The sequence below is a fragment of the Oculina patagonica genome, chromosome 1 (genome assembly GCF_052425735.1).
Source record: "Oculina patagonica isolate OP01 chromosome 1, crgOcupat, whole genome shotgun sequence".
Lineage (NCBI taxonomy): Eukaryota > Metazoa > Cnidaria > Anthozoa > Scleractinia > Oculinidae > Oculina > Oculina patagonica.
In genome coordinates, this window is record NC_135758.1 from 27,796,111 (window position 1) to 27,820,540 (window position 24,430).

Here is a 24,430-nt window from a genome sequence, read left to right on the forward strand (position 1 = left end):
TCTCAAAACATTAACACAGACCTATTATAAGCTTTATTAACTGAGTTGACATACCTAAGTGACGAAAAGAGAAATATTTAAAAACTGACAACAATCAACTAATACAAGAACAGTCTCGCTTGTTCAATTCATGAGAGTTTCTACTTGCAGATTCAAAGTAGCTGTGTGTTTAAACCGGCCCAACTACATTAAATCATGTTAACCATCGGACGTACAAGGGGGGGGGGGGGGGGGGGGGGATGCCACCTACAATTCTGAAACGTTCAGTTGCTGTTCATTTATCCTTTGCGGAAATTTTGATTTGTCAACCCTGTGTCCATGACATTTGACGTTGCCATGGCAACGTCAGAAAAACAGGCAGGTCTTTCCAAAAAGCGTCATTTTTAACAATTTTCTTCATTTTCTCCAGTTTTTGAAACAGAAGTGCAAGATTTGTTTATTTTTATATTCCATAAGAATTCTGGCTTGATTTTGCATCAATTTCCGTTTTTTTGTGACTTTCTAAGAAAATGTTGAAATCCAAGATGGCGGATCCAAGATGGTGGCTCTAATGACGTCACGTGACGTCATATGACGTCACAGCCAATTAAAATTATGTCATCTTGTAAAGTAAGCTAATGGCTTTCTTCTCAATGCAAAATAATTTCGCTATGCCTTAATGTAACGAAAACTCCGAGGAGGGGTTCCATCCACCCCCACCCCCCCTGTACGATGGTGGGGGTATGGGTTTGCTTGTACGTCCGAGGGTTAAGAAACATTTGTTTAAATTTTGTGCAGATGTTTCTTAAACAGTCTCTTTTGTGTTAAATAACAACCTCCCCTTCCCATTCCGCGAAAGACTCGCTCTTTTCGTCTTTTTTTCTTATTTGTTTTAATAATCTAAAAGTATTAGTACGTAGAGCGCGAAAAAAAAAAAAACAATCTAACGATACTTAAGCCGATGCAAGATGTAATTTTGGTAACAACGTTCTGTTAAGGACCAAAAAATTTCTCCCTTCGAAAAATAAGACAATTTTGCCACATAGCAGAACAAATTTAATTAGCAGTTATTCTAAAAACATTACGTACATTAAATTACCACAACACGAGATAAAGCTGTAGATTTTGCTAACATTTTTAAAATACTCACGTTATCGGAAAAAAATCTGAGTACAGTTTTGCCTTGCAATTTTAGCTGTGTTTGCAAACAATATTTTTAATATGACAATGTTGCAAGGTGTAAAATTGCAATATATTAAAGTAAAAAGTCTGAAATTCATTTGTTTGACCAGCTGGTTCCGTTAGTAACCTATAGACGTCTAAAGAAGTCAGATCCATCAAAAAAGTTGGATACATTTTTCATTTTTAATCTTTGCTTTACATCGTTCAATCAGATCAAAAACATTTTATGCGCAAATGATTAAACAGCGGTGACGCTTTTTGGTAAGGATCTTCTTTCTGCGGAATCAGCTTGAGCAAACTTCTACAGGTGATATCGTTACGTCGATAAATAAAGAAATTGGTATAAGATCAATGCAGTGAAAGTAGCTGAACTGAGAGAGAGAGAGAGACTTGCGGTGCTGATAGAGTTTATTTCCAAGATGATCGCCCTCATTTTACTGGCTCTGGCTGTTTTTGCGCCTTCTTTTTCCGAAGGTATGTACATAACATTTGCGGATGTTTTTTTTTTTTAATAGTGTAACGCCTGTTAGACTAGTTAATTTTGATTTAGCGCGGTATATGCAGAGTAATGATGAGGTAAAAACTATCAGTTACATTTTGTAAGAAACTTTACAATAAAGCAATTGACTTTGAGCTAAATTTGAAGACTATGAAGGTCAAATTCCGTTTTTATTTTATATGTTTTTTTAAAAAAGTGACAAGCAAACAGCAAGGGGCTAATACACACATACGAAAAAACGAACACCTAAAACAGAACAAAAGAACAAAAAGCAAACCTAATCTAAAAAGCTACCCTGTGATATTAGTCAGTGATTTTTATAGCTATGAAAGGCATGGCGAGGGTCGCTCTCTCTTTTTATAGTGGGAAAAGTTATATCTGAAAGGTTTCCCTCCCCCTCCCCCCTACCCCACCTCTTTTTGAGTACATATGGATCCACAAGGGAATTGGCTTTTAAAAAAAATGTAACATCAGTGTAAAAACAGAACAGAGAAAGAAGAAAATAATTAGACATACAGAAAAAGCAAACGAAAAAGGAAAAGAAACAACGTCGAAAAACAACTACAAATAAAACTACAACTACACTCAGGCTATTTAAAATAACTAAACGTAATATAAGCAGTAGAATGTAATGACCTAAGTTCCTTTTTAGCTAGTCAGAATTGTTGCATTTTGTTACCCTACAGGATGTGGTATGCGTCCTACTTTTGCCCGAGTGATTAATGGGCAAAATGCCAGTCCTCACTCCTGGCCGTGGCAGGTTTCTCTCCGTGTAAGAGGCAGACATATTTGTGGTGGATCTTTGGTAAGACCTGACTGGATTGTGACTGCAGCGCATTGCGTTTACAGAAATCCAAACCCAAGTGGATACACAGTTGTAGTGGGTAAGATTTAAGTCACGTCATAGCCTTTCTTTTATGACTGTAGCGCTGTTGTAATCTCACAAAACTATACATGTATCTTCATAAGGAGACCTCCGCCAGTTGTATAAGCAGTTTCCTTTTGCATTCATAGGTGCTCACATGCGAACTGGAATCACCGATGTGCAACAAACGTTTCGGGTGAAGGCTTTATACAAACACAGCGACTTTACCATGCAGAATCTCAAACACGACATTGCAGTTCTTCAGTTAGAGGGGAGTGCACAATTGAGCGACAAAGTGACAACAGTTTGTCTTCCAGACAAAGATGCAGATCTTAGTTCAAAGTGTTACATAACAGGTAGTATGACTTTTCCCTTAAATGAATTTTATTTAGATCATTCATATACACCCCAAAATAAGAAACATTTTATCGCTCACCGAATAAATCAGCCACATTAAACTAGGAAATATAACGCTGTCTCGAAGCGTGACGTATTCCTGTGAAGAACAATTGAGAACAATAGTCGCCTTTTTAACATACTTTCCCGATTAAGGATCTCAAATCTTAGGCTACGTTTACACGGGACCGGACCGGAACCGTTCCGAACCGGATCGGCCTCTGTTTACACGGAACCGTTTGGAACCGATCCATGTGTTTACACGGAGCCGTTCTGGAACCGGTCCGGAACCGATCCATAACTGGACCTGCAAAATAGCAGGTTTCCAGTTTCGGATCTGTTCCGGACTGGTTCCAGAACGGTCCCGCGTAAACAGAAGGCCTATCCGGTCCGAAGATCGGGTCGGATCCGTTCCGGACCGGTCCGGTGTAAACATGGCTTTAATGTTCCCTTGTTGTTATAATTCCTAACGAGGACCAAAATAAAAATTTTCACTGTAAACTACACAGCAGTAAGATAATATGTGGGTTTGTGTACTCTCAAAATGTTGAATACGACACCCGTTAGTTTTTCCGTGTAGGAGACAAATAAAAAAAATACAATCGACACCATTTTAAGACGTCAGCAACTTGTATTTTTTTCGGCTTACTCCTTGAAGACCATTTGTTTAGTCACTTGATTATCGCCACATGACAATAAAATATGATGGTTGTTGAATTTTCACAGGATGGGGCCGTACTCATTTTGGTGCAGCAAACACCTTGCAGCAGGCCAAGCTCCCGCTCGTTTCACACAATGACTGCCGGAAGACGTGGCGTACGATTGACAGGAGTGCTCACTTGTGTGCCGGAGAGGGCCGAGCAGGTGCTTCAGGAGGATGCAACGGAGATAGCGGTGGTCCGCTTGTTTGTGAGGTCGGAGGCAAGTGGTATCTGCACGGTGCTGTCAGCTTTGGAATGAAGGATTGTCCAACAACTCACTTTACAGTGTTTGCAAGGGTAACAAGTTACAGGTCTTGGATACTAGAGAAAATAGGTGCGTATTGCAAGGGTGAGATTGACTTCACATGTCGACTGTCATATGGACGAGTATTCTAATCTTCCTTTAGATTAAGAGCCTCTATTTTGGAGGCTGGCCACGCGAGTAGAGGAAAGTAACTAAGCAGGTTAATGGCATCATTATCATGCGTGTATGAAAGTGCCAAACACACAGATAAGGCTAGTATGAAACAATAAATTGTTGTTTCATTTCCAAAGCTGTTAACTGAATGTACCTGTGTATCAATGTTGATATTACGTTTTCTTTTCTCATTTAAAATCACATTTTGTCCATTCACGCTACACAATTAAATTTAATAATTACATTTTATAATTTCGTTAACAGGAGATGGAAGCAATGGACCCAACCCACCATTACCTCCACAAACACCGCGACCACCTATGACCACCAGACCACCGCCACAGCCTGGTAAGTACAGCTCCTTTTACTGTTATGAGATTGACATAGACATGATGAAACACAATATTAATGATTATTACCTTAATATTAAAACATTTTAACCTGCGAGTATAACAAATACTATGCCACACGACAGCAGAAGAAATGTAAGTGTTTGGAAACTGTAACTAATAGTGCCCAAACACTCGAACTTGACAAATCTTTCTCTTGTAAAAGATAACAAAATAATAAGTTCACTGTAGTACAGTCAGTTAAGTCCATTTATTTTTAGCATCTTGTTCACACAGGGTGCGAAGATGGCTGGGGTAAAGAATATTGCTACAACCATCGTCACCGCTGTTCTTGGCCATTTGTGAGGAACAATTGCCGGGCGACTTGCGGCGCCTGTGAGTAGATTAAGTTATAAATGAAAGACTCCTTTTCTTCAAATCGCTTTTTAAAGTTTACCAAAACTCAAGCGAATTATTCAATTCTAAGTTGCTACAACAACAAATGTACTCTAACTTTAACTTAAAAAAGTTCTCGTTCGTCAAAAGCAAATTAAAAAAACTTAAAGGTAAAGCAAAACAAAAAGTCGTTACTGTTTCTTATCTTAGCTATCGGATATTTTGGTCTTCATGTTTAGCCTTTTGTGCATATTGGTTGCTCAAAGAAGCAGAAAGTTACTTCTTACACGTTTTGAGCCGTCAAGCAACAAATTGTTCTAATTAATGTATTAATTTATATTTTTCTTCTTTTTACCAGGTTAAGATAGAACAAGAAAAGTTGTTAACTGGATTCGTCCTCTTGTTTTTCAATATGATGTAGTAAGAGAAATAAAGTGAGCTGGAAATGACTTTAAAATGTTACTTTTTTTCTTTCTTTCTTTTCGCCTGCACTGACGGCGAAACTATTCGACAAACAGCTGTTATTTTTTTTTTAATGCCCACGATAACTCTCTGCCCCCTCCCTCCGCCAAACATTGTCCATTTCGATATCATATTGTCCCTCCGCCAAACGTTCAATCGTGTTTCTTTGCTATGGTAGACCGAAAGTACTATTTGTCTCAAGTTGGTCAAAAACCAAAGGATAACTTATTTCTCAGAAATCGAACAGTCTTGGGCCCTGCCTTTTAAATCATTTGTCAACAAAATTTAGTTAGTTTAACTTACAGATCAAGTCAAAGTAAAGCAGTGTATGAAGTTTAAATGCTAAACGTTAAACTAATGGGAATTTACCGGGGCATCTGTATGGTCAAAAACATGAAAACGAGGTTAGGCAGACCAGGGTGGCTTTTTCTATACAAATCTCTTAAATTTGAATGAGACACAAATCTGTAGTGGCTTAACCAGAAACATTGAAACTTCTCACAGTAGCATAGTATTATAAAATAAATTTCAAGTGTCACCATTACATGTCAAACAAACAAAACAACAGAAATATATGACACTAAATGTATCAAGACTACAAAATGATTGTGTTGGAACGAGGCTTCGCTTAGAATCGACCAATGCAAGTTTGCTAAAGATAAAACACAAGACTGAAATGTAACTGTGGTAACAAATTTTTCTGAGCCGAATTAATGTCATGGCGAAAACATGTTTTCACGAAATTGAATCGGCCGCTTTTGGTATCTTTCCGTGAATTCTTTGCTGCTTTTCGCCTTAAATCAGCCGCTTTTGCTACCAATTTGTTGTACACATACAGCCTTTTTAATTATAGTCCAGCAAATTCTGTTACTGTGATCCCCCCCCCCCCCCCCATTGATTTTTGGCGTCAGTTGATTTTTTTTTTTTTTGCCATTGTTGATTTGATTTTACAGTGATTTGGTTTTCAGTTACCGTGAGTTGTTGTATGTTGTTGATTTTATAAGTTGCCAAGAGTGGACTTTCTTTTACTGTTAGTTAATTTTAATTTCTGTCGCCTGCGTGAATTGATAGGCTTTTCTGTAGGTTTATTTCGCAATCCTGTGCATGAGCTTATTTTTTTTCCGCATTTTGTTCTGAGCATAGTTTGTTGTGCAATGAGATATTTCATCTTGCACCTATTCATGGGCCCTCGTATATACTTTTAATATTCTTACCAAAATTAAAAAAAAAATAATAATAATAATTTAATAAAAAAAAAACAATTGGGGTGCTCCAATTTTAGGCTTGGATAAATCTTTATTATCGTTATCTGGGAAATAAAGACCCCTTTTAATGGATGAGATGACGGTAGGGTGCAATTTCAACAAAATACGGTAACAAATGCAGCCTTATTAATGGAAGCATGCTGAAAAATTCTACGCATATTACGGGGTAAAGTGATTTCTTATACATGTACGTAGATTGAGGACGTCTTGTGAAGAATCTACAAATATTTACCTCTGAATATCGAAAAAAAGAAAGCATTTGTGGTTTCTGCATGCCTTTCCTTTAGGTTTGTTTGCAGTGTTGCCAGATGGAAAGCTGTTCTCGACTGAAGACAAAATATTCAGATGCATGATTTGTTCAGTTGGTTTTCGTGAGTGACGGGTAACTGCTAATATTGATTCTTTCTGTCAAGGGACTGGCAAAAGCTTCACATTATTTATTCAATTCCTCAGCTCATTTGATGTTCTTTACGTTGTTTACTCAATCTTAGAGCCAAGGCAAACGCTCAATGCGCCCATGTTGAACCAAAAAGCTTCAAATGGTGCATTTTCAAGCATTGACACGATCCTGACTGTTAGCCCTGCAATTTAAGCAAAGAAAAAAAAAGCCTGAAAAATTCAGGGCTCCAAAGAAACTTGTTTCAATTTTCGTGAGCGATAATTGTATTTGGGAATAAAACACTGAATTTAAAAGTCAAAAGACTTGAGAACACTTGTCCTTCTCTATTCAATAACTTAACTTGGACTATTTGCTTTTTTTTCATCTTTTGAATCAGCAATTGGTTTAGCTAGTCGATCTCCTTCTGAAGACAATTGTTCGACGTCTTATAATTACATAGCGCTAGCGTTTGTTGGACAGAAACGGTTGTTCTGTAGAATCAGCTCTCTCCTGTTGAATCAGCTTCAGCAAACGTCAGCAGGTGCCAGGAAAACGTCATTGCAGTGACTGATATAAGATATATGTTCCAAAAGAAGTGATGGGCAGAAAGAGGATCTCTACTTTCAAGATGATCTCACTCATTTTTCTGGCTCTGGCGAGCTTTGTCCCTTCTTATTCCGAAGGTAAGTAAAACAACTTGCAACGGTTAAGCATATTTTGTAATGGCATTATTAATAGCCGTAAATAGTTGAATATACAACCTCCTTATCAGAACTTATTTAAAGGAAAATTTGGAAAGGAAATTTCATATCAAACGCTTTTAGTTGAATAGAAGACAACTTCGACGTGTTAGTTAACAGAAAATATAAATTTCATCAAGAGTACTATTTTTAAATGTTTTTAACTCAAAATACTTAGCATTTTAATGACATTTAGAAAGGAACCTGGTATGAAATGGCTATAACATTATAAACAGAGCTATGTAAGAGCTAAAAGACTGAATCTAGTCTGTCTGTTTATTTGGATATGAGTTACTGAAAGCTAGAACCTGAAGGGGAATAAATCTAATTTCTATTAATTTTCTTTACATCATTAAATTTAAAACTATGGAGAATATCGATTTATATTACCATAAGCAGTCTATGAACAGGGCCTACCTTGATACAGTATGTCGAGTAAGTATAGATTAAAACGTAAATGTGTGATTTAATAAACAAAGGTGTTCTTAGTATCCTACAAATGAAAATTATAGTGCAGCCTAAAAATGCTACTGAACGGAATGAGTTTAATAATTCACAAATCGTAGCCTTTAGATAAATCTATCATAAAATGGAATCATTTTATGTAAAGTTAATGTTTGATATGTATATTAGACGTTTATGATGTGTTTGATGTATGATAACGTCCCCTTCTTCGGGTTATGCGGGTTTTTTTAAATATAAAAAATATACGTTCATACATCTTGCAGGATGTGGTATGCGTCCTGCTTTCGCCCGAGTGGTGAATGGCCAAAATGCCAGTCCTCACTCCTGGCCGTGGCAGATTTCTCTCCGTGTACGAGGAAGACACATTTGTGGTGGATCCTTGATAAGACCTGACTGGATTGTGACTGCAGCACATTGTGTGGACAGGAATCCTTCGCCAAGTGCATACACAGTTGTCGTGGGTACGTTATTAGTTTCCACGTAAATTATAGCCCTGTAACTGTAGGCAATTCTCTGACATATGGAGTGACCTAACATGGAATAAAATCTCATATCATTTTTTGTAACATAAAGAAGGCACAAAAGCAAAAAAAAAAAAACAGAAGTATTAAAATGCTGGGACGCCAGAAAGTGCGAAAGGGGGCAACTGGGCAAGGTTCATACATTTTTTTTAATTGTTATAGGAGGACACACGCGATCCGGAACCACATCTGTACAACAGACGTTTCGAGTGATAACTCTCCACAAACACAGCGGCTTTACCATGCAGAATCTTAAACACGATATTGCCGTTCTTCAGTTAGAGGGGAGTGCACAGTTGAGCAACAAAGTGACTACAGTTTGTATTCCAGACCAAGCTGCAGATTTGAATTCCAAGTGTTACATAACAGGTTTGACTCTTCTATTTATGAAAACCAAAGTATACACTGCGCCAAAATCGTAATAATCATACAAGCGAATGTGTTCCGTTGCGGCACAGAGTGGAAGGTCTGGCCCCCGGGGGGGGGGGGGGGGGGACTCGCATATGAAAGTGACGGGGATGCTCGTCGTCTCGCTTAGGGGTATAAATTTCGGACTTTTGGTCTCGCTTAGGGTGTTCCGGGGAAAAACGCCCAAAACGCCAATATTTTTAGCCATAATGGTCTCGTTTAGGGTTACACACGAAGAAATATACAAATATAAACTCCATTCTTAGTTTTTTGGTATCTTTTAGGGGTCAAGAAAGGCTTGAGCCACACCCAGATTGGTCTCTTTTAGGGGTTCTTTTCAAAATTTCCGACGAGCATCCCCGTCCCTTTAATATGGGAGTCCCCTCCCCCCGGGGGTCTGGCGCGTGTTTCAGAAAAGTGACGCAGACATTTCGGGTCCTAAAGGTATTTTGTATAATGTTTACTTACAAAGATCCAGTTGTTATTGGTTGATTTTAAAAACGAGCAATAAAATCTTTCGTTCAGAAAACATGAAGAGCTTTTTTTTTTGCGTGAAACTAACACTGCCCTTTGATACATGTAAAATTGAAGTTTAAAATTATTTCTTGGGACCGAAATGGCTTTGGAAGACGAACGCCAGGCGCGCAAAAGACGAGCATAACATATTCCCGGAGTAGTTGTATCCGTGTAACATTCCACACACTCCATTCAGTATACTTAAGTGAACTGTTTTTTTTTTTTTCGTGTGTAAGTGTGCGTGTTCTTTCTTTAAGTAAAAAAAAGAAGATTCCTAATAAAGTATACGTTAATACAGCGATTACATATAATAAAGAAAAATTATAAAACTTTCACTGACTAAAAATAATAGCTCACTCTAGCTTTGATAGTATCTTTTAAACATATAATACCAACCTTATTAATTACTTCAGGATGGGGACGCACTTCTGGAGGCGGGCCACTGCCAGAAATACTTCAACAGGCAAAGCTTCCACTGGTGTCACACAGTGATTGTAAGAAGAAGTACGGGATAGTTGACAGCAGCGCTCACTTGTGTGCCGGAGAGGGGCATGCGGCAGCTTCGGGAGGATGCAATGGAGATAGCGGTGGTCCACTTGTTTGCGAGATGGGGGGCAAGTGGTATCTGCACGGTGCTGTCAGCTTCGGGAAACGGGATTGTCCAACAACCCACTATACAGTGTTTGCAAGGATTACAAGTTACAGGTCTTGGATACTAGAGAAAATAGGTTCGTATTGCAATAATGCTTTGAATGGTGATGTAAGTACATGTATGCCTAAGCGGCATTTTGAAACGATTTTCCCCATGCAGTTTAATGAAATGTTTTCAAACTGATTCAGCACAGGGATAAAGTATTGGAAGAACACAGAAATAAGTTTTTTTAAAGTGTACCACGATACTATACGTTCACAGTACCACTGCAGGACCGGTTTAGTCCTGTGGCTTTTTTCCCCTCCTTTCGCTGGACTGAAATTTTCAAAGTCCTATTACTACTTCTTAATCGTACCTGAATCTTGTGTTTTAGGCGTCGCTGAGATTCATTTAAAACCATCAAAGTGGTACCAACTACGAATTTAGTACACACGAAGATTCTGCACAGAAATATGTTTAATTACGCTTTCGTTTACTCAACAGGAGAAGGAGGTGGCACGCCGCCACCCCCAGACACACCACCACCACCACCTCCACCACCACAATCAACACCACCACCACCTCCTCCACCCCCACAAACAACACCGCCACCGCCGCCACCTCCTGGTAAGTATTGTTTTCAGAGGCAATTATAAAAGATGAATTATATAAAGCCGTGGTGCTCGATATTATTTAAAATGTGTACCAGTTTTCCTCTTAACTGTAATTTATTAAAGCGTTTTGTTTTAACAACGTTGTAATACGGCTACTAATGCTGTTGATACTTCTACACCCATATTATTTGTAACCACGTATGTTATATCGAATTAAAAAATAAATAAGCAAACAAAAACACAAAGTCGAAGGATAAGTAACACAGAAACCAGCTCGGACTTAGGTGTATTTAATATCCCCGCCAATAAAAAGCACGTGACTTCTGTGAACAACGTTAACAACAACCAGCAACCCTGTTGTGACTTAGATCTGTTGCGTGACATTGATCACGTGATTTGTAATGTGAGTTCGTGTCGAATAAATCAGTGTGTTCAATCCATTCATGGCTGCATGGTTATTACATTGGCGACGAGAATAACTCCATCTAGATTCGAGTAGGAATGGCGACCTACGGAAAGATAGGCGAATTCAGAGAATCAGATGAGTCATGGACCCAGTATATCGAACGACTCGAACAGTATTTTTTGGCAAACGATGTAGAAGACGCGACGAAACAACGAGCGATCTTACTCAGTGTTTGCGGGAGTAAAACATACGCACTTCTGCGGGATTTACTCCAACCAGCAAGACCAGCGGAGACAACTTTCAAGAAGATTGTCGATACATTGGAAAAGCACTTTTCGCCCAAGCCTAGCGAGATAGTGGAGCGTTTCAAATTTCACAGCCGAAATCGAAACGAAGGCGAAGGAGTTGCAGCGTATGTGGCGGAGTTACGTAAGCTTACCGAACATTGCAATTTCGGCGAGACTTTGCCTGAAATGCTGAGAGACCGATTAGTCTGTGGGATTAACGACAAGAAAATACAGCGGAGATTACTGGCAGAACGGGAGTTAACCCTGAAAAAGGCCGAGGAAATCGCTCTTGGAGAAGAGTTGGCAGCGAAGCACGTGGTTGACATTCAGTCCGAACCGACCCCCAGCAAAGTACATCAAGTTGGCGCTCGTGACAAGAATTACAAAGATCGTCGTGCAGATCCTGAGTGTCACCGTTGTGGAGAGAAACACGAAGCTTCAGCCTGTCGATTTAAAGATGCTCAGTGTTTTAAATGCCGGCGAAAAGGGCACTTGTCCAAAGTTTGTTATGGCGAGAAAAATTACAAGAAAAAGCCGAGTAAAGGAACCGATTCACGGAAAACTAAACCACCCTCACGAGACAGTTGGCAAACAAAAGGAAACCAGAAGCAGTCTACACATTTAGTGGACGAAGTTTCCAGGGAAGAAGATGTTTATGCAGCAACCATGTACCACATTCGGGACGGAAGGAAACCGAAGGCGTTTGAAGTAAGTGTCGAACTTTGTGGTGAACAGCACAATTTCGAAATTGACACTGGTGCTACCAGAACTGTGCTTAATGAACAAACCTACAGCAAGTTAGGTGACAAAGTAGAGTTAAAGAATTCCAATGCCATATTGAGCACGTATACAGGAGAGAAAATACCAGTGTTAGGAGAGGTGCTGATTCCTGTTAAGTACCAAAACCAACAGCATAATTTGCCAGCCATGGTGGTGAAGGGTCCTGGTCCAAATCTACTTGGAAGGGACTGGCTACAAGTAATTAAGTTTAATTGGAACAGTATCTTTAACGTACAGGAGATTAACCCTCAGCCGCAGAAGGTCCTAGACGCACACAAGAATGTTTTTGGCGAAGGACTCGGTACACTGAAGGGCACCGAAGCCAAAATCTACGTTGATCCAGGGGCCACACCCAAGTTCATGAAAGCTCGTCCAGTACCTTATGCCCTGAAAGCGAAAGTTGAACAGGAACTGGAGCGATTACAAAGTGAGGGCATCATATCTCCAGTAGAATTCACAGAATGGGCAGCGCCAATCGTTCCAGTGGTGAAACAAGACGGATCAGTGCGTATCTGTGGTGACTATAAGTGTACTGTCAACCAAGTCTCCAAGTTAGATAATTACCCGATCCCCAAGACTGAGGATCTGCTTGCCACACTTGGCGGAGGAAACAAATTCACCAAACTGGATATGTCACAGGCATACCAACAGTTATTATTGGATGAGGAGTCGAAGAAATTCACTACAATCAATACTCATAAGGGACTCTATCAATACAATAGACTGCCCTTTGGGGTTTCTTCAGCACCCGGAATTTTCCAGCGTACAATGGAGAACTTACTACAAGGCATTCCCCATGTTGTAGTACGAGTTGATGATATCTTAGTCAGTGGAAAGAATGACACAGATCATCTAGCCAACCTAGAAGCAGTGCTTAGCAGGCTCTCCGATGCAGGATTAAGGCTACGCCTGGCAAAATGTCTGTTCATGCAGCCGCAAGTCACATACTGTGGGTATGTAATCAATGGTGATGGCATTCAGCCTGTGGCAGCGAAGGTTGATGCAATCAAGAATGCACCAGAGCCAAAGGAAGTCAGTCAGTTACGAGCTTTTCTGGGCATGCTCAACTATTACCATCGATTCTTACCTGATCTAGCAACCGTCTTGGAGCCTCTACACCAGCTCTTAAGGAAAGGATCAAAATGGCAGTGGCTAAAAGAACAGCAAGAAGCATTTGAGAAAGCTAAGGAACTGTTGCAATCAGCCGAGCTGCTAGTCCATTTTGACCCCTCGAAGGAACTAATCCTTGCCACCGATGCGTCCGATTACGGAGTGGGAGCGGTCCTATCCCACAAGGTGGAAGGCGGAGCTGAACGACCAATTGGATACATGTCCAGATCTCTCAATGCAGCTGAAAGGAACTACTCAACCCTTGAGAAGGAAGCTCTTGCAATAATCTTTGGCGTCAAGAAGTTCAATCAGTTCCTTTATGGACACCCATTCACCATCAAGACCGATCATAAACCCTTGGAAGGTTTGTTGAATGAGAAGAAAGGGATTCCTGCCCTTGCAGCACCGCGAATCCAGCGATGGGCACTGACCTTGTCTGCTTATGAGTATAAGATATCGTACAAGGCCGGCCAGACCAATGGCAATGCAGATGGCTTGAGCAGGCTACCCTTGCCTGAGACGCCTGATCAAGTTCCAGTACCAGGTGAAACCATCTTGTTAATGGAACATTTGGAAGGCACACCTGTGCACAGTGGTCACATCAAAGAGTGGACCAAGAGGGATCCAATCCTCTCACAAGTGCTTAACTTCATTTTGGAAGGATGGCCGACTAAGAACAGTTCCGAAGAGCTAAACCCTTACTTCACCAAGCGGACCGAATTGAGCGTAGAAGATGGTTGTGTACTTTGGGGAGCCAGAGTGGTTGTACCGCCGCAGGGAAGATCGAAAGTGCTCACTGAACTGCATGAGGCCCACCCTGGTGAATCTCGCATGAAAGCCCTAGCAAGAAGCTACGTTTGGTGGCCAGGCATGGATCAGGACATCGTCAAGCAAGTGAAAAGCTGCGACAAATGTCAGTCAAATCAGAGTGCACCAGCAGAGGCGCCGTTGCACCCCTGGGAGTGGCCGGGACTTCCATGGTCAAGGATTCACATTGACTATGCAGGACCTTACAAAGGAGAAATGTTCCTTGTAGTTGTAGATGCATACTCGAAGTGGTTGGAAGTGCATCGTATGAGGTCCACCACGTCCACCGCCACCATTGAGAAACTCAGAGAGATGTTTGCTACACATGGCCTACCAGCAACACTGGTCAGCGACAATGGAAGCAACTTTACTAGCTCAGAATTCCAGGAGTTCATGAAGAAGAATGGAATTAAGCACATCAAGGTGTCACCATATCACCCTGCCTCAAATGGTTTGGCGGAGCGGGCTGTGCGAATCTTTAAGGAAGGCTATGAGAAGATGGAGGAGGGCAGCGTCCAGACCAAGCTATCACGCTTTCTCCTCAGCTACAGGACCACACCACATAGCACGACAGGAGTTCCACCTGCTGAGTTACTTATGCGACGCAAGCTACACACACAGCTTAATCGCCTGATACCGAGCGTGGCCAACAAGGTGCGAGACAAACAGTCTCAGCAGAAAACCGCACACGATTACCATGCCAAAACGCGGGAAGTAGCGGAAGGTCAAGCTGTGTATGCAAAAGATTTCCGGCACAAAAAGACCTGGATGTCGGGGACAATTGTGGAGAAAACCGGTCCGGTGTCAACTCGTGTCCAGCTAGACGACGGAACTGTCATTCGGCGGCATCATGACCATGTTCGACGCCGTGAGAATGAGGTCGTGGAAGAACCAGTTGCGGGCAACACACCCAGCGTGACACCAATTTCCTTGCCTGATGTTCATGTAACGTCACCTGACCCTGTTGTTAGCCATGAGCCTGATGTTCCTAAGGCTCCACCGGCAACACCAGCAACACCTACCCAGACACCCGTGGAGTCAAGTCCTCTAAGGTCACGCCCTGTGCGGAAAAGGGTCAGACCAGGATATCTGAAGGACTACCTGTGTTAATCGTGACTATTCACAGGGACAGTTGTTATCAGAGAATACCTTAAAGACTACCTGTGTTGATTGTGACTTTATCACAGGGACTGTTTATTATTAGAGGACACATAAGTTTCTGTTTTGCTGTTCCAGTGATTGCGAGTGATTTCTCATAAGTTTTGGGACAGATAGTTTGTAATCCTAGAGGGGAGGAATGTTGTGACTTAGATCTGTTGCGTGACATTGATCACGTGATTTGTAATGTGAGTTCGTGTCGAATAAATCAGTGTGTTCAATCCATTCATGGCTGCATGGTTATTACAAACCCCTCGAGGGAAATACAGGAAATCTTAAATATAACGCCAAAGGAAGAGATCTCTAATCTATCAGGAATTTTAAAGCAACTGATAACCCGACTTATAATTTCATGTTAAAAGTAAACAGCCGCACGAAGTAGACGCAACTTTATTGGAAGGGTAGTCACTACGATTGAAATTGAGAAGAGCGTCCCATACCCAAAAGGTTCACCACAGTTGTGTAATTTGGGGCAACACATCTAGTATGCAAATCTTCGGATATTTTAACTTGAACTAATTCTATATAAATCACATCCTTTGCACAGATTGCCAAGACAGATGGGACGCATGTGCAGCAAATGCTCACTATTGCAGCGTGTCACAAATAGTCAGGGACCTTTGCAAGAAGACTTGCAATAATTGTAAGTAGCTCTTAAAATCGTCAGTTATGGTAAATTAAAGCATTGCTTTATTTTCTGCCACAAAAAATAAATAAAGAAATAACTTAACATTTATAATATAAAGTACACAATATCGCATCGTGTCACATAGAAATATATTAGCCGGTGGTGTCTGCCTGCCTGCCTGCCTGCCTGCCTACCTACCTGTAGGTAAAACTGTTGTGCTGCTAACGTTTATACGATATCCTTTTCTCCCTACAGGTTAGATCGGAATAAGATAATCCGAGAGAAGCTGGATTACATCGATGCATCATTCAGATTTCATTTGAATAGAATAATAAGCAAAAATAAAAGACACTTTCAGTTGCAGAAATGTCGGTTTTTGTTGTTGTTTTTAGTTAAGTAACTATCCTCTGTTACCCTAATTCTGGCCTACATAAAACTATTATTGTCCATAAGACAATCGATGAAATTAATGAACATTTTTTGTTAACTGCCTGGGCAGAATTTGACATAATCTTATACTTTAGACTTTATTTTCATACTGTAGGAAAGCATACAAAAACACGTATTTCTATGATTTTTGTATAGCATATGTTCTTAACTGATATATATATTTTTTCTGTCACTCACACCGTTTGAAATGTTAACCCTGTTAAAGCGACAGGGTTAGACGTTACGCCTGAGATTTGGTGGGCCTTTTCAGACGTTGGGGGGGGGGGGGGGGGACTTCAGAATTTAAGTGCTCCCTTATAGGTCACCCTGTACCGCATACGCTCATATTACTCCTTAAACTGGGGGATTATCACCTCTCAATCAGTACCCCTGAGGGATTATCACCCCTTCTTGATGATTAGCACCTCGTACTAAGTAAACTAGGGGATTAGCACTCCCGGTGCGATTATTAGGTATCCTGGGGACTATCAATCCCTAGACAGGATTATCACCTCTAACTCAGTACCCTTGGGGGATTCGAATTGGAGTGCTCAATCTGTCACCCTTTTTCCCCTAAAATGTTCTGGTTATGTTGTTTGTTTACATAATTATAGTAGAAGTTATGGGTTAGGAATATTAACTACATATTTTTGCGTCTGAAATGTTTGTGTCTGAGGATTAGTTTTTTATTTTTTAATGGGGGATATTTTCGAGATTTTATGATACGCATCTGAGATAGTCAAGTTCTAGCACAAGAGGTAAAATGTCATACAGCCGAAGATCAAGGACAAATTACTGATTGAAACTGATAATCCGCCCTTCCAGCTTTCGCGATCATTTACGATTTATTTTAGCATGGGCCAGGTTGTATTATTTTCCTCCCACAGTTCGCCATGTACTAATTAACAATTATTCACCGAAGTGGAGGTAAAACCACAACATTCACCGACACTGAGGTGAATAATATTGTTTTAGTATATACCACACAAGTTGAGCAACTAAAACATTACTTTCGGTAAACAAGCGACGCGCGAAGGCAGTTTTTTTTTCTCTTTAGCTGCTCGGAGGTGAATAGTACTTTGCTGAATCACCTCCGAGTTTACCAATCAGCTCGCGCGAAAAGCACTATTTACTTGTGTGGTATACACTAAATGAGAATAAGTGACCGGACGGGTTCGGTACGGTTTAACAGCACCAGTAATACAGACTGTCGTTTAAATGTCGTTTTGAAAAAAAAAGAGGGGGAAGTGGGGAGGGGAAGGGGATGTTAGACGAATGGGGAAATGGGGAATCTTGGCAATAAACTAAGGCCTAATTAGAGAGGAGGGCTTAGTAGCGGATGAAAAAAAGTAATAATAATTATAACTTTTTTGATTATAAACCCATATCGTAAATCTTGTTTTGCATTTTGCGTTGTTAGAGAGTATGCACAGAGACGTGTTATGTTTGTTCAAAAGAAGCACCTGTTTTGGTTTGAATTAAGATAAATTTGATAGTGATATTTTTTCATACACAAACGATTTTTGAAACGAATATATCCATCCAAATATAACACAATGGACACTAATTTTGGTTGTTTAAGGAAGCGTTAAAATAACAATCTACTGACATTTTGCTAAATTCAGTATCCCCCTCTGAAAAAAAAAAAGCTTCTTCCCCCTCCTTCGTGGGATGCAACAGGGAATTTACAATAAATAAGGCCCTGGAGTGTCCGTATGGAAAGCTAGCATTTACCAAGAAACTATGCCACCTTGGGTTTATCAGGTGTAAGATGTTCATATAACTTTGCAGGTGAAGCATGTCATGAATTCATGATCTGCCCGAATCATAATCCGAAATAACTAAATGTTGGTTTACCTGCACCAGAGCTTTCATTTTCTGTTTAAGGAAGAAGCATTATGTGTATCTATCTTTAATAATAAACTTGTGTTACCTACAAAAGCTGCCTTCTAGTAAATTTCTTACGTGAAAGATTTATATTTCTTCTAATGGCAATATCTTTTAAGTATAACCAGCTAAGAAAATATATAAACAGACTGCATGGTTAGTATTACAAAAGGTAGCAAGCAAGGTACATAAGACTGGCAGTGTAACAACAAAGCACGTAAAGTTGTTCAGAGATGTTCCTTTTCATTGGAGTAATCATTACACTGTTGGCGCCTTCAATCGTCCAAGGTAAGCCGTTTAGTTGTTGTTATAAAACTAGCAAAAAATGATAAGGTTATGATGGTTATTAGAACTGTTAGAAACATGGCTCATTTTCAATTCTTAACAGAAGTGCCGTGAAGTAAGGTGGTGAAATATCCTGTTATCGGGCAATCTTCCTAAAACTGGCAATATTTCCCTCCCTATAGCAAAAGTCTCCACTGAAATGTCCTCTGATCTGCCTTGTCGAAATTAAGAATAATTTCTTAATTACGGCCGGCTGCTCATTTTAACATTGTAATTTTCGCTTTTCGCAAAGAGTAGGGCGCGAAGCTCCCGGTGTTGTTGCCTGGCCTTGACTGTATGTACTAAATTACAAAATGGGTAAAGCGCATTTGAACATTAACACATGGAAAATGTGCTATATAAATACATTATCATTATCATTTTATTTACCATTCGTTTTTAAGGATGTGGAAAGCGACCGTTCTCCGCACGAGTGGTTAACGGTCAGAATGCAGCCCCTCATTCATGGCCATGGCAGGTCTCTCTCCGTGTCAGAGGTCGCCACATTTGCGGTGGATCTCTGATTAAACCTAACTGGATTGTGACCGCGGCTCATTGTGTTTATCGGTCCATATCCTGACGGATACACAGTGGTAGTAGGTAAACTAAATTGAGGTGCACTGAATTTCAGGTCTTGAAAATTATTATACACGGTTGCCTATGCAGCGTATAATCTGTTGCCTATGCAGCGTACCAAGTTGTTATCACTTTTGCTGTTCCGTTAAGTTTGTTCACTTTGTTAATCGCTAAAGATGTCTTACCAATAAAAATGAAAACTGGAATATAAAATTTAAGTCAAACGGAATATCTACTAAAGTACAAGGCAATTTAGTGGATAGTTTAACGAAACGAAACAAAACTGATGATTATTTTGAGAATACAGAAACTGTGACTTCTTCACTAAGCAAGATATCTTAGTTGATGATACTCAATTATTTCTTATAACATTACCACTGGTATTTTTAGACAGAGTTAGTACTTTTTATTGCTGAAAAATTCACCTTGTTATGTTCTTATATGAGACAAAAATATCTGTTTGTCAGGTGGTCACAGACGAAAGGGTACAACGGCTGTCCAACAAGAGTTCAAGGTGAAGACTGTTTATAAACACAACGGTTTTACCATGCAAAATTTGCTGCACGACATTGCTGTTCTTGAGCTGAAAGGTTCTGCTAAGATAAGTGACAAAGTGTCTCCGGTCTGTCTTCCTACGGAGGAACCAAGCCCCGGGACAAAATGTTACATTACAGGTTTAGTATTCTTCAATGTATTCTCACTACGTTTCTTGGGAAAAAGATTCAGTGTTTAAAATACAAATCAGATAATTAACCAAGTCCTTTTTTCATTTCTTAACGTGAGAAGCGTAAAGCGGCCTTCACACGACAAACTATTAGCCAACTCGTGTTGGCAAACTCAAGTTAGTATGTGTGAACGACGCAACAACGGCACAAACAAGATGGCCAACTGTTGACGACAAAATAGAACTTGTCTCTATTCTCATCAACAGTTTGCCAACTGTTGATGTGTCGTTCATACACACCAACTTGAATTTGCCAACATGAGTTTGCCAACTTTAGTTTTTCGTGTGAAGGCCGCTTAACTCCTACTGAGAGACCTTCACCTTTTCTACCTCTAAAAGTAAAAGTAAATTTTCTTTGATTGCTATGCAGACTTCTTCTAACGTTGTCTCGAATTTCGGTAGGCGTTGTATTCTTGACTCTCTGGTTTCGGTGTTTAGAAATTTGATGAAACACTCGTTCTCGTGGTTGATATACTTTGTGGAAGAAAAAGAACTGTACTTTAGTAGATGTTTTCTTTTCTCATTGCCACCTTACTGCTTCAAATTATATCTGTAATATGAGATAAAGAGAATTAAAGATTGACGTTTAGATATTTTTGGTTCATTTTAATTTCAAATAGAATCATTGACGTATTTTCCTTTATGGTCTCCGTGGCAGGGTGGGGACGTCTTTCCGGGGGTGGATCAGCACCAGATATTCTTCAACAAGCACAGATACCAGTAGTGTCACATGAAGAATGCAAAAAGAAGTACAGTCGCTATGACAGGAAGGCTCACCTTTGCGCTGGCCAGGGACATTCGGGTGGTTCAGGTGGTTGTCAGGGAGACAGCGGGGGCCCGCTTGTCTGTGAGAAGGGTGGAACGTGGTACCTTCATGGTGCTGTTAGCTTTGGCAAGCGGGGATGCCCGACTAAGTATAACACCGTGTTTGCACGAATCACAACTTACATTCCTTGGATAATGGACAAACTAGGTAAAGAATAACTAATAGCCCGTTTAAAGTTCCATAGTTCCATGCACCCCCCTCCCCCTCAGCTAAGCCTTAGTTAATGCCCCAGTATGCTAAATACTGCTTTTTAGACATGAATGAACTAAATATCAATTCTTTAAGAAAGGAACTGTACTGCATGTTAAAATGTAATTGGAAGCCATTTTGTGTTGTTGTCCCTGATAGTGATTTAATATACCGTATTTTCTCGATTAAACGCCGGGTACCGAAAAAACGCTGGGTATCCAAGGTGGAGTTAAATATAGGTCCCTAGGATATTTATTTAAGCTATGATAAGCTGTAGCTATATTAAACAGATACGTAGTTGTCAAAAACTACGAATAAAAACCGTTGCTAAATGAAAACCAGGCTAAAAAAACTGCAGGAGTCAAATGCACGCCAGGTCCACCAGGTCAACTTTGTAATAAACGCCGGGGGCGTCTAATCGAGAAAATACGGTACCCAGCTTTGGGGCTTAATTTAGTTCAATGATTGCCTTTAAAATAACAAAATTATTGTTACAAATTTTCTATCAATTTCATTTCCTAGAAAACCGACCGCCAGTCCCAACGCGGCCTCCAAAAACATTCCCGCCAGGTAAGTTAAAAACATGAAACTGTTGTTAAGATAAAACAAAACAAAGCGAATTTGGAGTAAGTAGCATATTAAAAAAAACTGCGATTTTCGTTTCCTGAGTTCTCTTGTTGGTAAGCTTGTCTTGTGGAACAAAAAATAGCCATATTTCAACTAATTGACGCTTACAGCCTATTTAACTTAAGTAAGGTAAACTGACAACAAAACGGAAACATGAGGGCTTCCTTTTATCATTCTGTGCTCATTTCACAGGTTGCAAAGATAAACGAGAAGACTGTTCAGACAACAAAATATTTTGTCGCTTCATGCCGGACATCAAGAGGGATTGCCCAGTTACCTGTAATAATTGTAAGCATTTTGACTAAATTATAATAACTGTTATAGTTTAAAATGGTTATGATGCTAACTAGAAATGAATACACTTGGTCACTTCCTCTTCTCGCTTTTTTTTTACACATTTTCTGTTGTTGTTTTTTTCTCCGTAGGTTGAGCATTCAATAATAAATCAGTAATTGACTGTCATGATATGATGGGTCAGCGTTAAATAATACAACAGTACTGCGGAAAATAAAATCAACGATTCAAATACCACTGTTGTTTGTTTTGTTGTTGTTGTTGTTCTCAAAGGCTTAAAGGGTCCATATCGTATCTCCCTTTGGTTGTTATTAAAAATGTTTTCACTCTTGGAATTCTTCGGAACAACTTCTAAAGTGTTGTTTGTATTTATACAAGATTGATCTCTTTAATTTTAAACTTCACTATTTTCCTTAAGGTTCAGCATATGAAAAGCGGGTGAACGCGCGTTAGCCAAGTCACGGTTGGTTTCAATACTGCCCCTCAAAAATTACGTATACTGACCCTAAAAAAGACCTCTCCAGCAAGTCGAATATCAGGCCAATAAATATTATTTTGTCGTTGTGCAAGCCTTGCAATCAATTTAAAAAAATAAAAAACGGACTTCATTTCTTTTTATGCACCATAACTGAAATATATGATTTGAAAAAAAAAAAACCACTCCGTCTCTTAACCCCCAGCCCCCCGCCCCTATTAAGTCTCCTTTTAAGAGGTCAAAGCTAGAGGGACTTATAATTAACGAGCGGTCCGAACGGACAGTGTAGTGTTTGAGAGAGTTGTCACGTGACTCGTCACCAGTCGAGCTTGTATGTCTGGCAATTGTCAGACGAGATAATGATCTGTCTAAAGAATAATTTCACCCAACACGTTAACAGCGGTTTTTCATATCTTGCAGTAAATAAGGGAGGTAGTTAATGGCATCACTTATCAAACTATTGATTTTGTGAAAAAAAAAACTTAAGCACATCACCTCAGTGACTAAAGAAGGTAGCTTACTTACTGAAAATAATTCGAGTCATCCTGCCACGTTCTTTAATAACGTGATCTGTCTAAAGAAGAATTTCCCCTAACACATTGAAAACGGTTTATGATCAGATCTTGCAGTGACTAAACTATAAATTTTGTTAAAAAAGACTTAAGCACATCACCTCAGTGACTAAAGAAGGTAGCTTTTGTACGGAAAATAATTAGAGTCAGCCTTGTGACATTCTTCAATAATGATGTCCGTATGAACTTGCTACCAGGCTGACGTCTCAGCAAGCTCAAATTTTAATCACTCACTGCTAGCTAGCTCTCTCCTTCGCAGAGGCTTCTTTAGTGGGGGAAGGGGAAAACACAGTGTCCCCCGCGCGCTTTCGTTTCGTTTCTCTCCAGGCTCCGCGCGCTTACTTTTCACCTCTCCCCATTTCCCAGCCCGTACGAAACACGAAAGAGGCCTCTGCGGAGGAGAGAGGCTAGCTAGTGTGACGTTTATCCTTTACAAGTTTTAAATGTCCTCTCATTTTACTTCCGGTATCTCCGGAATCCATTCTGCTTGCGCGATTACTCACGTGAATCTGTTGCCATCTCACAGAGTTGGGCACTGGCTATAAGTTTTTTATCAGTTTATTTTGGTGCAGTACATTTATCTTATGTTGCGATGACCTTTTTCCCTATTAACTGCCCAGAGCTCAAATATTAATCTCTTACTACTGGCTTGCGTGACGTGTATCCTTTATAAGTTTTAAATGTCCTCTCATTTTACTGCCGGTATCTCCGGAATCCACTTAGAAGTCTTACATCAAGTATTTTGTTTGCGTTATTACTCGCGTGAATCTGTTACCATCTCACAGAGTTGTACACTGGCTGTAAGTCTTTAATCAGTTTATTTTGGTGAAGTACATTTATCTTATGTTGCGAGTACCTTTTTTCTCTCAATTGCCCAGAGCGCGTTTGAGCCTTGTCGCGAATTTTTTTAACCCATTGCTCTAGAACATTCGTGGACAATAACAAGCCAGTTCCAGTCTAATTTGCATATGTATGTCTACGTGCTTGTTCCACTTGACCGCGCAATTAACTGTTTACGTCTGGCGTAGCGGAATTCGCTTCCATACTAAACTAACTCCATTAGTGTAGTGTACAAACACTACACTAAAAAGGAACACAAATGGGGATGATATGAAAGACTGACGATTTTGAAGTCAGTGTAAGACAAAACTCTTTTTTAGAATTACCAAATTTACTAAACAAGTTTTCAATTATATAAAGTATCACAAACTTTTACAGTTTAACGTTCGTTAATTTTAGGCTGAAGTTTTGGTAGGATAAAAGTTACGTGATCGTCGTCTGCATGAGGTCTATTAACTCATCCCTGCATTAATACGACCAGGAAAAAAATCAATAATATATTTCTTTCTATATTTCTTCCTAAAAGAATGAAAAAGGTACCGTATTTTCTCAAATAAACGTCCCCGGCGTTTATTTCAAACTTGACTTCGTGAACCCGGCGTTTAATTGAAGCCGGTGTTTAATGGGGCCCGGCGTTTATTAACGGACAGCAATTTTCTGCCAATTTTTTCAGATTGATTTATTGTTACCGCGCTGCGAGACCAAGCTGCATTTTGTCAAGGCGG

At 39.9% G+C, this 24,430-nt stretch overlaps 2 protein-coding genes and 1 pseudogene across 4 annotated transcripts; all 3 read left to right on the forward strand.

The window, feature by feature from the left end:
* The first annotated feature begins 1,485 nt into the window (after nt 1-1,485).
* LOC144643302 (chymotrypsinogen B-like) lies at nt 1,486-5,222 on the forward strand. The gene is made up of 7 exons (XM_078502508.1): nt 1,486-1,635; nt 2,347-2,544; nt 2,675-2,881; nt 3,648-3,956; nt 4,305-4,388; nt 4,667-4,778; nt 5,140-5,222. The coding sequence occupies exons 1-6, from the start codon at nt 1,581-1,583 to the stop codon at nt 4,771-4,773; spliced, it is 960 nt and encodes a 319-aa protein (XP_078358634.1). The 5' UTR covers nt 1,486-1,580; the 3' UTR covers nt 4,774-4,778; nt 5,140-5,222.
* A 2,215-nt stretch (nt 5,223-7,437) lies between these two features.
* On the forward strand, nt 7,438-16,309 carry LOC144643231 (elastase-1-like). 2 transcript variants are annotated; one of them, XM_078502436.1, is made up of 7 exons: nt 7,438-7,554; nt 8,340-8,537; nt 8,760-8,966; nt 9,935-10,249; nt 10,657-10,779; nt 15,862-15,957; nt 16,198-16,309. In XM_078502436.1, the coding sequence occupies exons 1-7, from the start codon at nt 7,470-7,472 to the stop codon at nt 16,200-16,202; spliced, it is 1,029 nt and encodes a 342-aa protein (XP_078358562.1). In that variant the 5' UTR covers nt 7,438-7,469; the 3' UTR covers nt 16,203-16,309. The 2 variants fall into 2 exon arrangements, with proteins under 2 accessions (XP_078358562.1, XP_078358558.1); XM_078502432.1 differs by lacking the exon at nt 16,198-16,309 and having other exon boundaries at nt 15,862-15,965.
* Nucleotides 16,310-17,654: 1,345 nt separating this feature from the next.
* On the forward strand, nt 17,655-22,076 carry LOC144643348 (chymotrypsinogen A-like; annotated as a pseudogene). Its single transcript, XR_013568894.1, has 7 exons — nt 17,655-18,546; nt 18,987-19,182; nt 19,626-19,832; nt 20,541-20,855; nt 21,420-21,467; nt 21,717-21,812; nt 21,950-22,076. The product of XR_013568894.1 is annotated as a chymotrypsinogen A-like (transcript).
* The last annotated feature ends 2,354 nt before the right edge of the window (nt 22,077-24,430 follow it).